Below are 15,405 nucleotides of genomic sequence, written 5' to 3' on the forward strand. Positions count from 1 at the left end.
TCCGATTGGTTCTTTCACGCTCACAGTAAAGGAAAAAAGTAAAACATTTACAGAGGTGATAAGCACAACCACTGTTTAAAAGGAATAACCCTGTTGTGGTCAAATAAGAGGAAGGGCAAGAGGGGAACCTGAAACCCTCTCCTCACCTGGCTGTAACAACATGCATCCACTTACATTTATGTATGTTTTATTTGGCAATCTGGCTGTCTGTTTCTTATGATACAATAATATTGAAAATTTCAGCAACAGAAAGTTAAGACGTCCAGTCAGCAGGTAGATGCATTTATTGGTATGTACCACGCTAAACTATTTGATGTATGTAGCACTCATTGTAATTGATTCAAATTGTATAATGTACATTGCAGTATTATGCAGACTTGAAATGAGATTTCATAAGTGCATTCTTGCTGGATCCACAAGTGAACTGAAAGAAGCCTAATTTTGTTATTGTCCCAAATTGAGTTCGATTCTGACAGTGCCGCAGAAATAAATTTATTCTCGGGGGGCCTCACTGTCATAATTTAGGAGAGCCGTGAGTACATAATTACTGCAAAATGGGCAAGATGACATAATCGTGTCCCGATGGGTCTGCCATCTGTTGTTTTTAATTCTATTCATCAGCTAAAAAAAATTGTATTCATTAACACCAATAACGGGCAATTTCGAGAAGTTAAACAAGTTGTTTGAACGTATAATTATCCATAACTCAGTTAATGTTTTGTATGACATTTTCAAGTTGCATGATATTTATTCAAAATAGCGACAGCGATCTTCTTCCTGAACTTCCAAACTAAGGCCAGAAAACTATAGCTTACCCTGAGCAGTGTAGCTGTCCTGGCTGAGTCCGGTTTGACAAGTTTTCCACCTTTTCATGGACTGGAAAGAGTCCTCCGATGATGATGTCTCCCGGAGCTCTGGCTCCGACAATATCATCAGGGATATTGCAAAGTCTGACAGGGATGAAAAGTGAAGCCCAGCAAGAAACTGTGAGTAGGCCAAATGTGGAAAACATATTCAACAATTCATCAATGCATCAAGCTGGATCTGATTTTAGACCAAAAACAAAACAGGTATGTGCACAATCTCAAAAAAAAGCGAAGTGCACTGAATTTTAATACAACAAAACGTTAGCAACACCTCCTTTTCATTGCTGTTCCTCTGGGAGGGGCTGGAAGGATGGCACTATCTTGAGTTCCTGTGGCAGTGTATGTCCCAGTCTGTTCTCTGTTGATTAGCACATAAAGTTAATTAAGCTTGTTAAGCAAAACAATTGAGCAATTGGTTGCTTGAGGTTTTAAAAATCATGTGATTCCATGAGATAACCACTTCAGAAAAATACTTCTTAACTATACCACACAGAACAATAAACTGAGTTAGTGTGACAATATCAACTAATTATACAATATGTTAAAATTCTTGAGTTGTTCTGATAACACAATACTTCAATCACTCCTCTGTGCCACCCCAACATTAGTTTCCATGGGATAAGGTTACAAGTCACACCTGCAATGTACACTTCCTCCATATCCCATAATGGAGTCATAGGGCAGGATTTTACCAGCCCCCTGAAGTTGGAGGTCGTGGCAGGGTGCCCGGAAAATGCGTCCAGGAGAGCCATGCCACAGGCCTTGACGCTGGAAAGGCCTTGCCACATATTAGTGGCGGGACTAAAATCTAAATGCGTTAATGTATGGTAATAAATTATTTAATGCCTTACCTACTGCCACCGGCTGTCCTGCTCTGATATTCTGGTTGGTTGCCGGCACTCCCACGCTTTTGGATCTCCAATTGGAGATCCGATGCAGGACACTGGTGGGGAAGAGGTAGGTTTTCAGGGCAGGGGTTGAGGGGGGAGCAGGGTGAAACCTTTTTGATTGGTCTACGGGGTGGTGGGAAGGGGTAAAGTTCAAAGTTTATAAACTTTGAGGGGGGGGAGGTGTGGATCACAAGGTAAGTTATTTTGGAGGGGAGAGGGCATATAATAATTTGTTTAGTCATGGGGGGGGGGGGCGGTGGGAGAGGATCTTGAAACTTTTATCGAGTTTTTCACTTTAAATTTATCCTGCCTATAACTGTAAAATTTAACATGAAGTGGAGGGGCTTAAAGCCCTTTAAAAATGGTGCCGGTGCCTGTGCGGTGATGCCAGATGCGTTGTGGGGTCGGATCGCCCGCCCTCTCCAAGTCAAGGGGCGGGAGGAGGGGGGAGGGTTGGTCCGTCCCGGCCATGTAAATGGAGAAATGAAGGAATGAGAGGGTCCCTCGTTCGAAAGCACTTAGCGCTTGAACGAGAGACAAAGCATCAGGAAGAGGGGGTGAGCCCATTGAGGGATACCTCTCACCCTTGCTGCTGAACTCCCTCCCCGTGACCCCCACCCTGCAAGACCTCTCCCGCCCTGAACTACCTTAAGCCTGGTTCCAGTGCTGCTCCTCGGTGTCTGGTTATTGCAGCCACTGCCTCTGTCCAATTAAGTGCCTGATTGGCACTAATTTTTTTTTAACTCATTCATGGGATGTGGGTGTCATTGGCTAGGCCAGCATTTATTATCCATCCCTAATTGCCCTTGAGAAGTTGGTGGTGAGCTGCCTTCTTGAACCACTGCAGTCCATGTGAGGTAGGTACACCAACAGTGCTGTTAGGAAGGGAGTTTCCGTTTCAGAGGGGGTACGGGGATCTCGGCATTGGTTCCCCCTGACATCAAGACCCTCACTGCGAGCATAAAATTGTCCCCCATTGAGTCATTTACAGCACAGAAGAAGGCCATTCAGCCCATCAAGTTCAATCCAGTCAGTCTGATTCCTCCCTTCTATCCCCATAGCCCTGCAAGTTTATTTCCTTCAAGTGTCCATCCAATTTCCTTTTGAAATCATTAATTGTCTCTGTCCCCACCATTCTCAAGGCAGCGAGTTCCAGTCATTACCACTCACTGCATGAAAAAGTTCTTCCTCACATCCCCTCTGCATCTCTGGCTCAAAGCCTTCAATCTGTATCCCCTAGTCCTTGTATCATCATCTAATGGGAAAAATTTTGCTTTATCTACTTTATCCAAACCTGTCATAATCATGTACACCTCTAACAGATCTCCCCGCAATCTCCTTTGCTCCAATGAGAACTACCCCAGCTTCCCCAACCTAAGCTTGAAGCTAAAATCTCTCATCCCTGGAACCATTTTGGTAAATCTCCTCTGCACCCTTGCAAGGACCCTCACATCCTCCCTAAAGTGTGGTGACCAGAACTGGACAGAATACTTTAGTAAATTAAAAGCAAAATACTGTGAGTGCTGGAAATCTGAAATAAAAACAATAAGTGCTGGAAATACTCAGCAGGTCTAGCAGCATTTGTGGAGAGAGAAGCAGAGTTAATGTTTCAGGTCAGTGAGCTGCAAAGCAGTTTCAGGAAACAAAGAGTAGTGGTTAATGGATGCTTTTCGGGCTGGAGGAAGGTTTGTAGTGGAGATCCCCAGTGTTCAGTATTGGGACCCTCGCTATTCCTGATATTTATTAATGACCTAGACCTTGGTGTACAGGGCACAATTTCAAAGTTTGCAGATGATATGAAACTTGGAAGCATTGTGAACTGTGAGTTGGATAGTGTAGAACTTTAAAAGGACACAGACAAGTTGGTGAAATGGGCAGACAGGTGGCAGATGAAGTTCAATGCAGAGAAATGTGAAGTGATTCATTTTGATAGGAAGAACATGGAGAGACAATGGAGAATAAATGGTACAATTCTAAAGGGTGCAGGAAAAGAGGGATCTAGGTGTATATATGCATAAGTCATTGAAGGTGGCAGGACAGGTTGAGAGAGCAGTTAATAAAGCAAACAGTATCACTATTCTTATTTTTGGCATGCATATATGGGGCTCAATTTTTGGGCCCCACTAGGGGCTGGAATGGAGGCGGGAGGGGGAAGAAAATACCGACACTGGCCAGCATGCCAGTTTCCCAACACCATTCCCGGTGCTGGCAAGTTTCACTTGGGTAGGGAGAGGGCGGCCCCGAGATCCTGCCCATCCATTAAGAAGGACAATTAAGATTGTTAGCGAATCCATTGAGAGCTTGTTAAGGGGCATGTTTTGATTTTCACAGGGGCGCACAGGCTGCACTTGCTGTCTGTGGCAGACCAGGTGAATGGAGGCCGACACACAGTGGGGAGCCAGTCATAGTCACCCCAGGGAATTAGCTGAGCCCAAGAAAGGGTGAATGGTGCAGAGGGAGACTTGTGCCAAGTGCCATTGGCTCATCACAAGTAGCGGGGCAAATGGGCAGTTAGCGCTTAGGCATGGCAGGGGATCGTCACTCTCTTGGCAATATGAGGGCACAAGAGGAAGGAGCAAGGCTGCCAAACACAATTGGAGGATTACTTGAGCACAAGGAAGGCAGTCAGGCTTCTGGTTCCCCTGAGACACTCCTCGTTCCTCACAATATAATTTCTTCCGAGCTGAAGTTAGAGCACTCAAATGGCAGCCACAGTAATGGATGTTGAGGTCTGTTTAAATCAGGCCCGCACTTGAGTAGTCCCACCTCTGTTCCCACCCCCACAGCTGCTAATTGGCTGCCAAAGCTGACTCCATACCAATTAAGGGGGTGCCCCGTAAAATACGAGGTCGATGACTGTTTCTCCTCCAGGGGCAGGTTTGGGACCCAGAAAAGGTCCCAACTTTCATTTCCCACCCCCGTAGTGAAAATCTTACCCATGGAGTCTAGAAGAGATCAGGTGAATATCATTCTTGGAAAGAAGATGAGCCTGCACATACAAAGCTCTATCCTGGTCTATCCTTCAATTTACTTTCTAAATTGCAACTTTTTTTTAAATTGAAGTGAGTTATAGCATTCTACGAATGATCCTGAAAAGCTAAGGACATGATGTGGAATGAAACCTTGTGGACAAACTGTACGGTCATACAGAGTAGGGGAAAATCATCTTGCGGTCTCTAGCACAAATTCTTAAAGGGACATTTCCCAAGGTCATAATTCCTGTGGCCTGATGGCAATATCCTATTCATATATGTAGAGAATATATTCATGATATATTCATGATAGTTAATCTAACATATGTGGGACAGCTACACTTGTAACCAGCTGCTCATTGTTTTGCCATATAATATACAAAAGAGAGTTTAGGACCTTCTGGAATACTGATGAAATATTTTCATTTCGTCATATTTAATATTGGTAAAGCTCCCATAGCAATGCTCACAGACGAAAATAAATGAATAATTTATGACTCTGCAGCCCCACGCGGTGGCGGTAAGTTTGCTTTCGTATGATACTGTAAAATGGGTACTTACAAATCGGCCGCTTATTGACTTCCATGGAAATAAACATCTGGAAGGATTCACTAATTTCTGTCAAAATTACCCCCAGCCGGATGAGCCAAATTTGTGCCAATGTTACAGCTGCTGATGCTTTATACAACTGAATTTGACAGAATTTCCAAGGTCATTTAATTTGCAAAGCTACTGGAGTCCAATTAGAGTGCAACCTTTAATTAGGCAATTCTGGTTGAAGAGAGCAGTAACCGACTAGGGGAACAGCAGGCAACTAGGCAAATGTTTGGATCATTGTCTGATCTTAACTCATTTTTCAAGAATGTCTTCCACTGGAGGATCTGTCATAGGCAGTCAAGAAATGGACAAGGGCATTACAAGGAGGAAGAAAAAAGGAGCTCACGGATTTAATAAGACTAATCTCCAAACTGTGCTTATGAAGAGTGAACAGAGGAGCGACAGGCTGTTAGTTATCCATGGGAGAAAGCGTCAAAAAAGTCTTGTGTCACCTGGAAGGTGGTGGCAATATTGAGTGCAATCTGTTTCAGTCCCAAAAGATTCGTGGAAAGTTTATTGACCTGACAAAAGCAGGAAAGGTAATACGCTCTTTTTTTCCAACACCAGCACATAATTCATTTTTCTAAAATTAAGAGCTGTACAATTAATTATTCCCATTGCACTCTGGTTAAAGTAGGCACAAAATAAGGAGCTTATTGCATGTGCCACCATCTCCCCTAACATTACATGCTCAGCATTAAAACACCTGCCTCCACTTTAACAGGCTGATACCACCAGATCTTTCACATCAGCTGTCCAATAACACTTGAAAGATACTGCTCAATTACTGATATTCATCTAATTTAGATGCAGGAGAAACTGAGGCACAATGTCTGCGAGAGTAGAATACTGGAGGGGACATCCTTGACAGTACATATCTCACCACTGTAGAGATGCTGGGAAGGCACTCTGATCTTGGTGTGGGAAATGGTAAGGTCAGAGGGACAGTGCCAATACCAATACCACATTCGTGACTGCACACGTATACAGCTGCAGTAACAACCTATGAAGCAGCACCCAGTCACAAGCTTCCACTCTTTCCTCGTCCTTAATCCAAAGGGGGTAATGCTCATCCATTTTTTGCTTGTACCCTCTTTCCTGCAAATCTGCAAAAGCAACGGAGGACAGAGGATGAGGAAGATGATGAGAGGAGTAGGAGAGATGATACTTCTTCCTTGTCAGTTATGAGGATGACAAAGAACCAGAATATGACAAAAAAAGGAGAGAAGGGCAAGATCAAGCCCTCTCACAAAATTATGTACCAAAATCGTGCCCTGTGTTCCTCTGCCTAAATCCACTTAATCTCACCCTGTGCATCATTTTTCTTTTCAATACTGTAAACCAGCTCCTATACTTGTGCCTGTGGGTAGTTACATAATGGCTCTGAAGCTGTGGCACCAAGTAATATGCAGAAGACAAAGAAATCAGAAGAGTGGGTGAGGTTGTGCTGGGAGGGAGAAGAGAAGCTGCAGAACATAAGGATGGGACAGGAAATGAATAGGGACTGAGGGTGGGATCAAGCAACAGTGACAATCCACCCAATCAATACATTTCAACCACATAGGAATAAGACTTTACTTCCAGTTTAGGTGCTTCATACAAAATGGGTTTATTAGATGGAGGCCTGTCATTGAAAAGTATTAGTGCTAAAAGTTGGCTTTTATTTAGGTGCGGGAGTTGGGATTCACACACTGCCCATGCCTGTTGGGGGTGGAGGTAGACATCACCCAAATTTCTTGCTGCCAGCTAATTTACCTGATTTAGCATCGCACAAAGCATCTCCTGTGCTCCTGGCTGCCTCTGCTCAACAGGGAACAGAGCTGCATGTGTTAATAGCACATCCAGCCTTCTGTTCTTAAAGGCAGTCTGCTCCTTTTACTGGGAAACTGCATTGAATTACAAGAGGGTACTGAATACCACCGCTGCAATTGTAAAGAAGGAAAATTGTAAACCAGGGCAGAGAGAGGGTTCCAGAGATAGGGATGTGGTGCTGGAGGATCTATTGTTGGTGGTGGACAGGAGGAGAGATGCCATGGTTCTGCAGGGGTGATCATGGTCAGTGAATGCATCTTCACATGACATTTCCTACCCACAACACCACCAACTTCTCATGATGGTCAATGCACCACACCCCATCCCTCACCCAGCACCAGTCTTTGGCACTCAGAACTCACCCCTAATATCCAAAGCTCATCCTCCGATGCCTACCAATGTTGCCAGCCTCACACCCACCTCTCTCTACCTCCACAGTTTTCCAGCTATTTGACTATGGCAGGCACATCACCCAAACTCAGTACTGTACAATCACTTATATTCTTTCCTCTCTCTTGCAGGACAAGGTGGCCAATAGCTGCAGGGAGAGGAGCAGGACTAGTGGCGGACAAGGACGGCGGCATCTCCTCAGCCGTATGGAGGAGGTGGCTCTTTGCATCATGTGGTCAGTTGCTACAGAGCCCATGGAATCTCACATCACTGAGAACATTAAGCTGACAATATGTTTCAGCCTTACGCCCCTTCTCAATTCCAGCACACCCTCATCCTGCTATCTGGCATGATGAGCAAGCTGCTGATGGTGTGACGATGAACCTCTTGCTTCCCATCCCAGCACAACTTCCCTCAAAATGACCTTTTGAAAGAGTTGAGGCTTTCTGCCTCCACCATCATTCCTGACAGTGAATTCCAGCCACCCACCACCCACTGGGTGAAAAAGTTTTTCCTCATGTCCCCTCTAATCCTTCTACCAATCACCTTAAATCTGTGCCCCCTGGTAATTGACCTCTCCACTAGGGGAAACAGGTCCTTCCTGTCTACTCTATCTGGGCCCCTCAGAATTTTGTACACCTCAATTAAGTCACCCCTCAGCCTCCTCTGTTCTCAGGAAAACAATTCTAGCCTAGAGTCATAGAGTCGTACAGCATAGGAACAGGCCCTTCGGCCCACCACGTCCATGCCGACTATAATGCCGATCTATACGAATACCACCTGCCTGCATTAATTCCATATCCCTCTATGCCTTGCTCATTCAAGTACCTGTCCAGATATCTCTTAAATGTTGCTACTGTTCCTGCCTCCACAACCTCCTCTGGCAGCTCATTCCAGATACCCACTATTCTTTGTGTGAAAAATGTACCCCTTTGATCACCTTTAAACCTCCTCCCTCTCACCTTAAATCTATGCCCTCTAGTTTTAGACACCCCTACCATGGGAAACAGACTCTGGCTATCTACCCTATCTATGCCTCTCATAATTTTATATAACTCTATCATGTCCCCTCTCAGCCTCCTTCGCTCCAGGGAAAACAGACCCAGCTATCCAATCTCTCTTTATAACTCAAGCCTTCCAAACCAGGCAACATCCTTGTGAATCCTTTCTGCACCCTCTCTAGCTTAATCACATCTTTCCTGTGGTGCGACGACCAGAACTGCACACAGTACTCCAAGTGCGGCCTAACCAACGTTATGTACAACTGTAACATGACGTCCCAACTCTTGTACTCAATGCCTCGGCCGATGAAGGCAAGCATGCCATACGCCTTCTTCACCACCCTGTGTTGCCACTTTCAGGGAACTATGTACTTGCACCCCAAGGTCTCTCTGCTCAAGAACACTCCCCAGGGCCCTGCCATTCACTGTATATGTCCTGCCCTGGTTTAACTTCCCAAAATGCATCACTTCGCACTTGTCTGCGTTAAATTCCACTTGCCAATCCCTTGCCCACTTTCCCAGTTTATCTATATCCTGTTGTAACCTTAGACAACCTTCTTCACTGTCCACGATACCACCAATTTTGGTGTCATTTGCAAACATACTAATCATGCCCCCTACATTCACATCCAAGTCATTAATATATTTGACAAAAAACAGAGGGCCCAGCACCAATCCCTGCGGCACACCACTGGTCACTGGCCTCCAATCTGAAAAACAACCCTCCATTACCACCCTCTGCTTCCTATCACCAAGCCAATTTTGTATCCAATTGGCGAGCTCACCCTGGATCCCATGTGTTCAAACCTTCCGGACCAGCCTACCATGCGGGACTTTGTCAAAGGCCTTGCTAAAGTCCATGTAGACAACGTCCATCGCCCTGCTCTCGTCAATCCTCTTGGTCACCTCTTCAAAAAACTCAATCAAATTCGTGAGACATGATTTCCCACGCTCAAAGCCATGCTGACCATCTCTAATCAGACCATGCCTTTCCAGATGCATATAAATCCTGTCTCTCAGAATCCCTTCCAATAACTTTCCCACCACTGATGTAAGGCTCACTGGCCTAATGCTCCAACTTGGCAGACGGCATCACACAGAGCTTGCTGTCTTTGCAGCCTCTGCTCCATCACCCTGTCCTGCTGCAGAACCCATACCTGTTGCAGCCTTCGTGTGGACAGCTCACAAATTCTATGCCCTCCGTATGAGAATGTCACAACATTGCCAAACCTGCAAACTCACTACAACACCTCCAAAACATCCAGAGTACTTCCAGACACTTGGCAATAGCAAAAGTTATTCAAAATTACATTACCTGCAAGTTGGGTGCCTGGCCCTTTAAGTAATGCTAGTGTTGGGTCCCTCTTGCATCTGAATGCATATGTTCTTTAGTGAGTGCCAAGTGAATTCATTGAACAGATCTGCTTGGTCCTAATTTGGAAAATGGAGACACCACATCAGCCAGTGGGTCTGTGTGACGCCATGATTGGACCAGATCAGTTTCTTCCAGTGTTCACAGAGGATACCCGCGCGAGAGCCCTTTTCAATATGTTTGCCAAGTGGACTGCTTTGGAAGTGGTTGGTGGCAGGTGGCATAGCACGCACCCCCAGGAGGGCATTCAGCTTCCATAGACCATCTGCAGCGGCGCTACGGATCTGAATATCACGCCCTATGTATTACCAATCAAATGAAAATGCAGCTCATTATTGCTTGATATCAGAATTTTAAAGTGTGTGAATGTTTTTTCCCCTTTTGTGTATAGTAAGAAGCCTTGGTTTGGAAACCAGTAAGTTGTACTTAGAAGTTGTATAAGCCCAGATCTAGGTTAGATATCGGGTGGTGGTTCTTTTCCCAGAAAATAGTTGACCTCTGGAACAGGCTGCTGGTTAGTGTCGTGGCCACAAATTTGCTGAATTCCTTCAAGCAAGAGCTGGACCTATTTCTGGCTGGGGTGGACATCATCCAATCGGCTAGAGGGGGTGGGAGAGATATTTCCAGGACTTTTCCCCACCTAGGGTCTTTATTTGTTTTTTGCCTTTCCCCGGAGATCACATGGTTTTGGTGAGGTGGAATGTACCTATTTTGATAAACAAGGGGCTGAATTTTCAGACCCCACTGAGGTCAGGATCTGAAGTGGTGGTGCCCAAAAATTACAAGGTCTGCCAGTGTTCCAGTTTTCTGACCCTGTTCCTGGCATCAGCCATTTTTGCTAATGTGGGTTCGGGGCCCAGCAAGACCACCCAACCCCACGATGCAAGCAAGGAATTAGCCTCATTAGGGGTTAGGGTTAGGTTAAGTAATGGAGGCCGACTCAGTTTCCCGATGTGACAGGGGTCAGTTTAACTACCTGGAGGCTGGGACCCAGTGGCAGGCTGGAGTGCCAGTGCTCCAGGTAGATCGACAGCCCCTCCTTGCCTGCCTGGCTAGCTGGGGGTATGTTCAAAGGCCACCCTATAGAGAGAGGGCCCCTTCTTATTAAAGCAACCTCTCAGTTACTTAACTTTTACTGCAGCCGGGTGCTCCTTGAAGCTGGAAGGCCTCTGATTGGCCCTCCTGCTTCGAGAGCCCGCCGGCCACCCTCAATTGGACGGGGTACCTGTCTCCGGAAAACAGTCTCAGCTCCTGTTTCCTGCCCCCAAAATGAAAATTCAGCCCAAGGTGTCAGAATTGCATGGGGCATGCTGGATGGACTAGAGGGTTTTCTTCTGGCCATCATTGTTTGTAGGTTTGTAAGTACTGGCATGCATATGCTCCTTTGTCCTAAAACGAACACCAGAGCGTGATAACATTTGTGAGCTGGTGCTCTGTAGTAATGAGATTTTTATTTTTATGATTGTGTACCTACTGGGCTATTAAATAAAACGATAGCAATTTTTAATGTTGTTTGATATTCAAACAATAATAATCTTATAAAATCAATGCATATATCTGTAGTTCAGGAGATAGACGGAGATGAATCGTATAAATCAGGTTTTCATGGATTTGGAATCTGAAGCTTTAAAAGTTATGGAACTAAAGGATTACTTTTTGTCATTTTCATTGCTGGCATTATGCATATTTTACTTCAGCACTTTTCCATTATCGTGGGCATAAACCTGTAACATTTACAATAAACAATTCTTACTAGGCTGAAGGCCCATTTTTACACTATTACAAATATCAGATAGTAAAATACATCCATTCCACCAGTGTAACATTAAGCTACCAACGGTGCAGCTAATTCCCTTGGACAGTAAATCCTTTTGCATTTCCACTGGAACATTCTGGTATTTATGAACAATGGGAACAGTTTTCATTGATTTGTGTGAACAATGAAAGATTAATGCTCAGATTTTATCTGAAGGAGGTAGTTATTCCATTCTCATTACAGTGTTATTCTAGTCTGATGCAAGTTAAATAAATTGGCGAAGGGAATTTATTGAATAGGCTTTCAGTGAATGTGAACTAAAACACATTTCATTGTGTTATAGTTCTACAAACTGTAAAGACAAAAATGGAAACAGAATTATTTTAAAATTCAGTTCCCATTATTTAATTCTCATTTTAGAAATTGCATGACGAGGGCTGGTTTTAGTCCCACTGGCAGGCTTCTGGTGCCTGGCCGAGAAAGAATTGGGAACCTTGCCTCGGCCTTTTGGAGCACCCCCCCACCCGATTCAATGGCACTCAGCCAAAATTAACAGCCTGGCGCCAGATCCCGCCTCCCAGAGCTGCCGGCCAATCACAGGGCTAGCACCTCAGTTGTATCAGTAGTGCCACAGGGAGTGGTGGCCACTGCTGGTACTACAGGAGACCAAGGAGCTGGCTAATCACTGGAGACCCAGACTAGAGGTAAGCGAGGCGGGGTCGCCAGGGCCAGTCCGGCATGTCCCGGTGATGGGGGGGTGTAGGGGGCGGGGGGTAGGGTGGGCGATGAGTGTGAGGGGTGATGTTACGGGGGGGGGAGGGGGGGGGCGGTAGGGTAGGCGATGAGTGCAGGGAGTGGGTGGATTGCTGCTGGAGGCCCTTTGTGGGCCACAGATTGCCCATTGAGGAGGCCCCCCGCTAGCCTGCAGGGAGGTCATCTTGTTTCATTGGGTGAACCCCTGCATGGTGGAGACACCGCCCTGAGCCTGGCTTAATTCCAACAGTAGCAGGAAGAAGCCCTGAAGTGGCTAATAATAGGCCAAATAATTGGCCTCTGGACAGGACGGTCATCTTTGGCCTTTCCCACCCCCGCCTCCTGTCGCAATTCTATGGGCTCCCCATCTCCTAGCCGGTCTCTGGGGGCCCATTAATTCCAGCCTCAAGTGTGCAACATAAGTAATCAGTAATTAGCACAAACATGAATCAAATAGAGACTGCAATAATATTATGAAAAATATCTTCTCAAATGAAGGTTATGCAACACAACTATTTTCTAATGTGATATAGATATATATAAAAAGCTAAAATAATACACACAGGTGATAGATTTTTTTTAAATGGTGATTCCCTTTCAATGTGAAAGCACCATTGTTGAAGAAACCGTTTGTCCCCATGATGCAAGGAGGAGCTGAGCAGAAGGCAGTGGGCAGGGAGGCCCCTCTGCCTGTTTTTCTAATGCCTCGCTAGAGGTGCTGCTGGAGGCGGTGACTGAACAGAGAAAAACCTGTTCCCTGCCAGTAGCACGAGAAGGCCAGCAAGGCTGACCAAGAAGGCAAGGCTGGAGATGGCTGATGAGGTCAGCAGCAGAGGAGTGGTGAAGAGGAACTGGGTACAGTGCAGGAAACATTTCAATGACCTGCTTAGGTCTGGCTAGGTGAGTCCAATGATAGACCCAGATGCATATCACCAGAGTGCAAAAGAGAGGGGCATCCTGAGTACACATAGAGTTCTCCTGACCATGGGAGGGATTGTACTCAGCAGCCTTGATGACTTATGAGCATTGGTCAGAACCCTAATGCCGTTGGACTGGTGACTGGAGTCAGACTGCAACATCTTATGGGTACGAAAGCTGACAAGTGGCGAGGGAGAGGAATATAGTCTTAATGGCATCATTCTTCACCTTGCAGGTCAAATGAGTGATGAACACCAGGGCATGTCTGGACTGTGAGGTGCCACAGCTCGCGGCACTGACACGTTTTGAGTAGCTGACCCTTAATCTGTTAAGAGTGGCGAGCCACAGGGGCACTGGAGACAGAGAAACAGGAGTCCACCATAGACAGGGTGAAAAGATCTCAACATCTCCAGGTTCAGGGAATGCATGGCAATGCTCCTTGTGCAAAGAGCTATCAATGTATAAGCTATAATCTCATTATTTTAAGCAGCGGAAACATCTTTTCAATGTCCCAACCTCTCATCACTAACTTGTCCTATGTCTCCCACAGCTGCAGAGGGGCCTGAGTCCACACAATGCCAACAAGTTCCCGAGGAATGAGAGGAGGAAGACACCTCAGAGCTCGTACCATCACATCTTTCTTGCACACCCTCCACCAGTGCAGATACTCGCACCTCGATGGGTTCTCACACATTATTAGAGAAGGTGACACAGGGTGAAACGCACATCACATCAAAGCAGGAGGAAACAAGGCGGGCGGGCATCAGAGTCGGTTGTGGCCAGTCACCCTTGGAGGATGGAATGATTGAACAGGTAGCTGTACCTTGCCCACAGAGGAGGCCCCCTGCCAGCCTGCAGGGAGGTCATCTTGTTTCATTGGGTGAACCCCTGCATGGTGGAGAGACCCTCCTGAGCCTGGCTTAATTCCAACAGTAGCAAGAAGAAGCCCTTAAGTGGCTAATAATAGGCCAAGTAATTGGCCTCTGGAAAGGATGGTGTGAGATGTGTGCCTACATGTTGGAGTTACCTGAGACACTGCAGAGTCATGGGATGAGAATGGAGGAGCCCTCTCATCTTATGTGCTCCATAATATCTCAGTGCTTTGAGCACATGAGTAACTCCATTGAGAGTGGCCAACCTCATGGAGAGCCATATATGGCTTCATCACAGTGGATGCAGGAACAGCACACTGACATGTACAGAATGTATGTCACAGTCTGTAGCATTGACCAGTCAATGGTGCAAATGGCGCAACAAGGCATGGAGTAGATGCCAGCTGCGGCCCAGCTGGTGGTTCCCTCTGGCGATCAAGGGCGCCTTGAAAGGGTTGAGGTGGTGACAGATGGTAATGAGGGGGCACCCCTCACAGGGCTCCATCATCATCATCCACCTCTATGGCCCCTCTGACAGACAAAGCATCTGTAGAGTTACACTGTGTGACAGAGGCTGCCCCTGCAGCAGCCTTTGGAGGTGTCCCCTTCCCCCAACCCTACCCCCAGCCCCTCCACAATGAGACCGATCGCCACAAGCATCTCAGTCCCAGACAGGCACTAGTGAGCAGTCTGCCTCCACCTCATCCTTAGCCACAGGGGGAGCTGCTCGTAGGAGTGGCCGTGAGCGCAGGTCACCACGTCGGTGATGTAACTTTGTGAGTCACTTAGGTGTGTCTGTCGTAAATAATATTACATTGTAATTCGATAAAGCACTGGGCATGTTGTTGCACTAAGGCAGACTTGTGCATTTCCATGTCATCATGGTGAAAGGCAGGAGAGTGGAAAATAAGGGTTTGCAGAGTAAAGGAATGTGTTGGGGAAGAGTGTGTCAGGTGGAGACACTGGATCCTTGCAGTGTTTGTACCTTTGGAAGGTTGCTGACTTTTGTTCTTAATTGATGTTTGTTCTCACTTAGATAGTGGCATAGTGGTACTGTCACTGAACTGGTAATCCAGAGGCCCAGGCTAATGGCTGGGAACACAGGTTCAAATCCCACCATGGTAACAGGTGGAATTTAAATTCAATTTAGTCAGACAGCACTGAAACAGGCCCTGCCACCTATCAAGTCTGTGCCGACCAGTAACC

At 46.1% G+C, this 15,405-nt stretch overlaps 1 protein-coding gene across 1 annotated transcript in view; it reads right to left on the minus strand.

Moving 5' to 3' along the window:
- LOC137367133 (G-protein coupled receptor family C group 6 member A-like) overlaps positions 1-15,405 on the minus strand; it is a 75,696-nt gene that overhangs the window by 11,656 nt on the left and 48,635 nt on the right. Inside the window, exon 2 of the mRNA XM_068028572.1 lies at positions 816-984. Coding sequence (XP_067884673.1) covers positions 816-984 — 169 coding nt within the window. The remainder of the gene's footprint in view (positions 1-815; positions 985-15,405) is intronic.

The sequence above is a fragment of the Heterodontus francisci genome, chromosome 3, assembly GCF_036365525.1.
Source record: "Heterodontus francisci isolate sHetFra1 chromosome 3, sHetFra1.hap1, whole genome shotgun sequence".
In the NCBI taxonomy this organism is placed as follows: Eukaryota; Metazoa; Chordata; class Chondrichthyes; order Heterodontiformes; family Heterodontidae; genus Heterodontus; species Heterodontus francisci.